Source organism: Cygnus olor, chromosome 10 (genome assembly GCF_009769625.2).
Source record: "Cygnus olor isolate bCygOlo1 chromosome 10, bCygOlo1.pri.v2, whole genome shotgun sequence".
Taxonomy (NCBI): domain Eukaryota; kingdom Metazoa; phylum Chordata; class Aves; order Anseriformes; family Anatidae; genus Cygnus; species Cygnus olor.
The window spans coordinates 10,844,836-10,853,638 of NC_049178.1; the positions used below are offsets into that span (position 1 = coordinate 10,844,836).

Below are 8,803 nucleotides of genomic sequence, written 5' to 3' on the forward strand. Positions count from 1 at the left end.
AAAGGAAACAGAAGGCTGCCAAGCAGAGGGGTGTCCGGGAAGGGAGCAGGTAGTAACCATGCTTTCCTGCCGCGGTCTGCTCTGTAAGCCTCCCGCTGAGATCAGCGCTAGGTTGGAGCACGAGAGGAACTTGTGGCCACGCGCAGAGATGGCGCATGCCACACACCCCTACAAACCACGAACAAAAGCAGCCAAGCCGCAGTGGACCAGCCCTCCCCCAGAGGGAGGGAGCTCAGGAGAACTGCCCACGGGACTCTCAGCATCTTCAGCCCCAGAGTCCAGCAGGGATGGCCCAGAAGAGCGTAGCAGGCAGCCCCACCTCCGCGTCACATCCTCTCCCAGTGTCCCTGCCTCACCGGCCCCTTGGGAGCCCGTCTCACCGATATGAAATTCCACACCTCCACCTCACCTCCCGGCCACCGCAGCCCCCTTCGCGCTTTCTACCATAGCAGGATTACATTGCAGCATCCAGCTGCCTTCCTCCCCCCCAGACCTCCCAGTTTTTCCCCTTCCAGGCCCTCCAGCAACGACCCCCAGGATCACCGCTTCCCACAGAAACCATCTCGCACAGCCCCCCTGCCCTCTGCAGCTCCCAGCAGACCCGGGGCAGGGTCGCACAGATTCATTTCCTTTGCCTGGGGAGATGACTTGCCCTGGGAGAGGCGAACATGAGCTCCGAACCTCCGCGAAGCCACCATTTAGGTGGCGCCCTGCTTCCCCTGAAATCGATACCAAAACTTCCCCTGACACCAGATGGGCCAGGGCCTGGCTCTTTGCCAGAGCCCGATTCCCCAGCCAGATACTTAATTCATTACACTTCTGCTTCTCCTTCATTCAGAAGAGCCAGGCTCTGTTATTGCCCCGCGAGGTTCCCTAACCTGTGTTTGCCACATTAACTGTTTAAAGCAACCGAGACAGCTCAGAAAAAGGGTGAGCCTCATCGTTTTTAGTGCGCATAACCTGACCATAAGGTCTTTATTGGATTAAACGGGAAGATCACGTTAACCAGAGATTGAATTACTGATAACTACACGGCACTGGAATAAAGACAAGGACATTCCTGGGCTTCCATCACAACACAGCTTGAAGCACAAGGTGCATTTTACCTGCTGCTTCCTACGCAGCCGGTTCTGCGGTGGTACCCGCTTGCTGTTTTACCGTACAGAGCAGCCAGACTTCTTGCAAAAAGGCATGCTACATCTGACTGGAATTGCAGGGGGATCTCAAGGAGGCAAAATGCAATTACTGGTAGCGGAGCTGAAACAGTTGGGGTTAATATCCTTATCTTCCAGAAGAGGTGGGAGAAGTTACCATCTGCCACTCCAAGACAAGTCCGAAGAAATCACAGCTAAAGAGAGACCCAGGGTAGCAAAGTGGTTACCTCTCATTATGCTTGGAAGTTGCTTCAGGTGGAGACTGGGTACTTTAAAGCACTACAGCTGTTCCCAAAGAGACCCACACCTTTTTTTGTGCTCCGTGCCTGCTCTGCAGTAAGGCTGGAATAAGCCACCCTCCCCTGAACATGGAGTCGCTCAGGGATAGCTGCACCAAAATAACGTTCTGCACAGAGAAACGCTGTTAGCCGCAGGTCAGCCTTTGCGAGCAATGCCTTGGTCGAGACAGCTCGTCCCCGGGCAGATCACCTAGCGTGTCAGCGTGCGTTAAACCAGGTCATAAACAAGAGGCATCTCGGGAGCGGAGCTCAGGAAGGGGGCTGCTCAGTGCTAAGCTTCTTATGTAGACAGTCTTTACCAGGTGCTTCATTTCATTAAGGCTTCGTTGAAGATGGTATTAACAACTGCAGCTTTGCTGTCAGTCTGGATGAAGAGGCAGATTTCAGTAAGGCTGGGAGAGACTGGGATCTCTCTGGCCAGAGGCACATAATTCATCACGGAAAGAAGTGAATCTCACTATCAGAGAAGAGTTGAGAGTGGAAAGAGATTTTATCCCTTTAGTTGGTTGGACAACTTATTTTTCTTTGGATACAGCGCTTCTAACTTGTCTGTCCTGCTATTCCTTATCCTAGCTCTCATGGAAATCCCTTCTACTAATTACTATGAATAATTAAAAGATTACCTTTTTTTTTTCCTCCTCCAAAGTGCCACATGCCACCCTGGTGAATCACCAGCCCGTAAGACTGTATTTGATAGCTCCCAGCACAGTCACACCACGGGCTTCAAATGCACAACTGGGAACTAGAAGTGCTGGCTCTGGCCGTAAGGAAGGGAGCCTGCTGCCAGCCCACCGCCAGGCTGCGAGGCGTGGTGAGTTTTTGGGAGGCCACACTTCCCACCAGTTAATAATTAGGCTGTCAAATTCTAGAGCCTTCATTGGAAGCAGAATGTGCGGGGCACTGTGTTGTGACTGAGAACGCAAAGCGGGGAGCACCCCAGGACGGATGTGACACCACACAACGCCTTTACGAGAAATCAGGGACTGGAAGGAACCTGCAGTCCTGATGACTCCTATCTTCTACCCCTAAGCCAGAAGAGATGTTGCATTTTTTTCCCCAGAAATCCAGCATGATAGTAGGAAACACTACGATGGAAGCCTCCAGGCAAAACAAGATGGAAAAGGTGGAAAGGAAGGCAAGAAAAACCTGAGGCAAGGTCCACTATATCTTCAGGGTTGATCTGTGACTTCGGGCAAGTAGATACCAAAGGCGAGGTAAAGCAGGCAAACCCAAACTACAACCCGAGCAGCTTCTGGGTTTGCTGGAAGCCCGAGGGCAGAGGGATGCGGAAGTGGCAGGTTCACAGCTCCTCTGACCTGCCTTTTGGCTGAAACACCAGTCATCCACTGCTTTTTCCCCTAAGGATATGGCATCCATTTTCCCAACAGACCTAATTCCATCTTTTCCAGATGCACCTCTGCTGGGTAGCAGCTGTACAAGAAGAGCAAAGCCAAGAGGTACCGGTGGGTTAGCACACGTGCACGTGTGCACTTCTGTGTATGCTCTGACAGAAAGAGACAAATCTCAGGGTCCTTCCACGGGCTGGTGTTCACTGATGTCAATATAGATTTACTGTTCCATAGCATAAATCAGCAAAAGCATGTTATTCAAGAGAATCAGAGCCTCGGGCTGAGCTGTGCTCTGCCAGTGGGAGTTCGTTCTCACTTTCTAATGGACTAACAGGTGGCTGTAGATGCCACATGTTTTCCAGAAATATTTTTAAAGGATGTTCGAGTGCACTTTAAAAAAAAAGAGCAGCAGCTGCAGATTGTTATTACTTTTTATCTCTCTCAGCCTCAAAGTCACACAAAGGCAGAGCAGTCTCCCCACACAGCCTTCAGAAGGACAGAAAAAAGGAGAGATGACTAATACCGTTTTGAAATCTCAGGAGATCTGGCCTATCTGCAACAAGACCACCACTTCCAGGCCCAGTATCTTTACAACAAACAGGGAAGGAAGCCAGCGCTCCACGTCTCCTTTCAGAGTAGTAAATTTTCTCTCTCCAGTAGTACAACAATCCTGTTTTGTGCCTTGATTGATACAGGGTCTCAAATCTGCGCCTGGGGCAGATATATCAGCTATGCCAGGCTACACTTCACTGTCATTCAGAAAGAAACCCTACTTAAGGAGAACTTACAGTATACACTTTTTTTTTTTTAATAGCAGCTGTTTGAAACTGTTTAATGGATTTATAGGTTGAAAATAACCTAACAGATGTCATTACACAGCTCCACAAGGTATCCCATGGCATCTGTCACACATGCAGAACATAAGAGCCATTGGTTATGTGTCTCTCTCATGCACAGGCTTTGCATGACAGGAGAAGGCTGCCCAATTTAGGGATGCTATTACAATATCCTTTATAGTAAAATGACACACAGCAGGTTTCTAATTAAATTTTAAGTAGAAATGTGCTCCCAGCTCCTGAATAATTCAAACTGTTCTATTAACCAAGGTTCTGAAATGCCACTGAGACATGAGCTGTGGACATAGCAATGGCCAGGGGAAAAAAAAACAGCGCTTGGACGCAGTGAAGCGCTGGGCAGTGGATCGGGCAGGGTACGTGTAAAGGACAGCTGAAAGAACACATCTGTTCGTGTAGGAAAGCACTGCAGGCGAGAACGGAAGGAGAGACGAGCATGTTCTGCATACAAATGGGGCGAGGCACGTGCAAGAGGCAAGGCTGGGTTCGGTACCCAGCGCATCTCGCTCTCAATGCACAAGCACATGCTGTTCTCCAAGTCACGTCCAGATCTGGGAGTACATGCAGGTGCCTGCTGGCACACCAATAAAAGCGCCGCTGAGCACGCTGCCAGCTCGTGAGAGCGGCTAAGCCAGAGCATGTCCCAAGGATGCACTGGTGGGAACATCCCCCGCGAGCATCGCTGCAGAGGAAGCATCTGCACAGCTTCCCCACGGCCAGGCCTGCAAGTGCCCTGGGGCTGCATGAGAGCGCGGCATGGGAGCGTGGCTGGATGAGTTTAAGGGCAACGTAAGTGAGCAAAGGGCTTCAGAGACCTACGTTGGGATCGCCCTTGTCCTCCAGAGCACGGCCTGGGCCCCAGCGGGCTGCCCGAGGCACAGCGCTGCCAGTCGGCATGCTGCAGCAGACCTCAGCCCTGGGGAAGCACAGCTCTTTTTAAGGTCAGAAACGGGTGTGAAGATAAAGCTAAAACAAGACTTGTGCCTTCTAACTCCAGGCCTGAGTCAGACCTGCTGGGAGGGAGGCAGTGATACTGGATAAGGGAGGAGGGATAAGGCTGAAGGCCTGGCCCCTGGGTAACGTTTAATACACGCCCCACATGACGCTTAAGAGGGGGAGTATGTGAAATAATCTCCTAAGCTACTGGAAACCCTGCAGAGACTCCTCCTTCCTCCCATCCCTCGCCGAGAACACCTCAAAGCCAACAAGGGACTCAGAGGGGAGACCACTGAGGGGACCAATGCTCAAAAACATCCACGGAGGAAAGCAAGCAGAAACACTAGCAAAGCTCAGCGTGGCCTTGGGCTCCCCAGGGAGCAGGCAGGACAGCAATGGGGCAGCTGACCAGGGGAAAAAAAACACGTCTTCAGTCAGGCCAAATCCCTGCTGAAGTCACAGGGTGAGGAAACCAGAATTTGGCCCAGGGGATCCAGCTGCGAGTCAAACCCTAAGATGGCCTTGATCTCTGAGCCAGGGTCTTGAGACCTTTAGATCGTAATTAATTGATGGCAATGGAAAGAAGAAAGAAAAGAGAATAAAAGGGAGAAGGAGTGAAAGAGAAAGAAGGGCATGAGGCAAATGGGAAACTAGGTGGATGTGATGCTTTCCCCCCCCCCCAGCTCAGGGAACCTCACAGCAGCTCAGGAATAAAGGCTCAGCTGTAACTCGATTTCTAAAGCCTGTGCTTGCTCAGGGTTCACTGGGGACACATCAGGCACTGAGGTGAGAAAATAGAGCTGACGTTTAATCTCAACCCCTCTTAGCAAGAGTTGTGTCAAAGCAGGAAAACAGATCCCTGCATCCCTTCGCCTCCCCAGAGCCCTGGTGGAGAGGAGAGGAAGAACAAGGTAAAAATAGCCCACCTGTTGCTTGTCCCATGTCCAAGCTGGAGTCGTTGAGCTCTCCCCCATCTTCCCAGAAGTACTGTGGGGGCTGTAAGATCTTGGACTCCTCGTTCTCCTCGCTGGCAAAGCCTGATCCCGGGGCAGCATGCAGAGAGCCAGGGATGAGATCAGGCTCCGCGGCCTCAGGGCTGGATTGCTCGTGGGAATTCACGGCCTCCAGATGGGACATCATGGCAAACTCCAGCAGGGAGGTTGAAGTGAGGCCATCAGTGGTCGATTCCTCCGAGGAGGCAAGGCAGAGGCACAAAGTCCCTGTACAGAGACAACAAACCCACATCAGAGAGGACCGGCAAGCAGCAGGCTGGTCTCCAGACAACCTGCTCCTGCCAAACCAACCTGCCTTGGGGTAACCTGCCCCGCACACGGGCTGCACTCAGCTGACGAGGAAAATCGGGCTATCTGGGGAAACATTCACAACCAGACAGAGGAGCATTCACATCCCCGAGGAGCCGGTGCCAAGCAGCCGCTCGGCCCTAGGCACTTCCCTTCAATGGGGCAGCGATGGGGCAGCCTTCGGGGGCTTTCTGCCTCCCTGAAAGGACAAGGTGCCTCGTGAGTCACCCATCCTGGAGAGGAGGTGGAACGGCTCATACTTACGGCATCAAACCTTAGCTCTGCGGAGTCAACGCCAGTTTTCTATTCCTCTATCACCCAGCCAAGGCTTCACCCCAGTGTTCCCGATACGCAGCTGTATTATATACAGGGGGATTGATTTAAACCAAAATTATTTAAATCATCAATATTAATCATGTTTTAAATCAGAAGGCTGGAAATCTATTTTTAAGCCATCGATTTGAACTTCATTTTGCATTCGCATCTTTAGTTTTTGCACAGACAGGCTGACTGTCACAGGTAAGAATTCAGGCAAACTAACAGCAGACACTACCTAATGCTGAGCAGGGATGCAGGTGGCATTTTACACTTTTGTTTAAACAATTATATACTTGGTATTTCCATTTTACATATTAGAAAGTTTGACTGACACTCCTCGGTTCCTAGATGAGCCTTTAATTGTGATTCGTGTCAAGGTACATTCACATGCATATTGAACTTCAATCAAAATGCAGGAAAACAGCATCTGGAACGTGGCTTTATTCGACCGAGAAATACCACGATAAGCATGGGGACATAAAGAAAAAATACATCTACCAAACCACGCTTTGCATTTAAAACATTTTTCTTAAGCAAGCGAAGTAACTAATTTGGGTGAACTGAGGGCTTCCTGGCCCTCTGTTCTTCAGCGCATTAAAACGAGATCTCATCCTCTCACAGCTGATTTTTATTTGGAGGTTGAAAGAAAAAAAAAAAAAGACAAGTTTTCCTGCATTCTCAGCTTATACTCAGGTTTTTTTTCAATTTTTAATGAACTAGTCACTGAACTGAACTAATTGAATAAGCTGAAATGAAGACTAATTTGGTATCTTTCTTTGATAACTTATTTTCTAGACTGGAGAAGCGCAGCAGATCTACTCCATCTGGAGTTCAGAAAAATATCAGATACGGTGCCCCACACTGAGTTACTAGAGAAGCAAGAAAAGACAGTGATTAGTTGAAAAACTGTAAGGCAACTGTAATGCATGGGCTATAGGAAAACTGACAGGGGCTTGTGCTGGAGGGAGGCTGTTAGGAGAAATCCTCAAGGTCTGTCCTTGGACCTGGTGTTGTTTAACATTTTCCTAAGTGACCTTGGCACAAAAAATTAGGAACAAGATAATGAAATTAGCCAAGGAAACAAAGCTAGGAGATGTCCTCACTACAAAGGAAGACTGTAGATAAAGCCAGGTGATCCCAAGGGTGGAAATAACAGAAATATTATGAAAAGGGACGCTGCAAAGTGGTAAGTCACCACCTTGGGAACTAGCACCAAACATTCTCTGATATAAGATAGGAAACCATCCGTTAGAAACGTCTTAAGAGAAGCTCCTGTATTAGAAATGTCTCCGAGATATCACTGGAATGCACATGTGAAAATGCTTGCAAAGTCCTGAAGCATTAGAAACAGAGATTTTACAAAGCACTGCTGAGACATCACCTGGATGCCGCACGCAGATTTGGGTACACGTGGCCTGGAATGATTCAGGCAGAGCTGAATCTGCCTTCAGGCAAGGGCACAGACTGGGCGACCTCCCAAGGTTCCTTCCCACCACCACGTCCAGAAGGACAAATTCAAATCAATGCAAGTGCCAAGATGAGTTACGGCTGGCCCCTGTGCTTTCACTGAAAATATTGACTTCTTAGCACAGAAAAATGTTTGGGAGTTGCTGCTCGCTTGCCAGGCTGGTTACCAGCGCTGCCCTGGGAAGGCTGGAAGCCCAGAAATGCACTTCTCAAGCCTTGTGCGTGCTCTGACCCTCTCCGCCTACCTCTGCTCTTCTCTGAACCAAGCAAAACCCAGTATCGGTTACTCTTTCCCATACACACTTGAGTCAGGCTTCTGCACTCCTCAGTCTCGATTGTTTTGTTCTATCGATCCAAGGCAAGACCGGCTGAGGCCAGCGCAGCGGCAAAAAGCAAATGGCAAAAGAGCACCAGAGGGGAAGGAGGCTGCCGCAGCATCACAGAGCCGACCAAGGCACCCCTGGGGACGGGCCAGCTCCCTGGGAGCCACACACAGTGAAATCCACAGCTGGAAATGAGAGATTGCACACCTCTTGTGCAGGAATGTGTCGGTCCAGAGAGACCCGGCCTGCCGTCGTGCCACCGACTGAGTGGTGCTCACCAGGCTCCGAAGCGCCGCTGCCCAGACCGGGCATCCCCAGCCTGCCACGAGAGAGCTGGAGCGTCTGCAGCAGTAACGGGGCACTGCTGAGCCCCAAACAGCCCAGCCGGGGACAGCCCTTGTCTTGAGGAGCTTACTGCTTAAGGAAACATGACAGAGAGCAGCGAGGGGCAGAAAGGGAACGTTATTCTCCGATTATCCAGAAAAGGGGAGCAGAAGGATGGGGAAAGACTACAGCAGAGGTCCAAGGACGTGTGGAAAACGTGGCGTAGTTGGGAGTAAAACCGCCTGGATCCTACTTATGCACAGCCCAGGTCCCCCTGCCAGCTAGGCAAAGCCTCAACACACAGCTCTGCGCCAGCTCCAGGGATGGCTCAAGCTTCTCAGCTCCGCACACCGAGCCGCACACCGTTTGCGCTGCCTCCAGGCCACAGCCCAGCCCAACAGCCCTACAACAGACATCTCGTGGCAGATGAACCTGGGCAGCCAGGGAGCTAATCCCACCCCTGCAGGAAGCTCAGGTC

At 50.7% G+C, this 8,803-nt stretch overlaps 1 protein-coding gene across 2 annotated transcripts in view; it reads right to left on the reverse strand.

The window, feature by feature from the left end:
- The window catches only part of PODXL2 (podocalyxin like 2), a 30,101-nt gene that overhangs the window by 14,386 nt on the left and 6,912 nt on the right, over window positions 1-8,803 (reverse strand). For both annotated transcript variants that reach the window (XM_040568846.1, XM_040568845.1), the window contains exon 2: window positions 5,519-5,812. In XM_040568846.1, coding sequence (XP_040424780.1) covers window positions 5,519-5,812 — 294 coding nt within the window. The remainder of the gene's footprint in view (window positions 1-5,518; window positions 5,813-8,803) is intronic.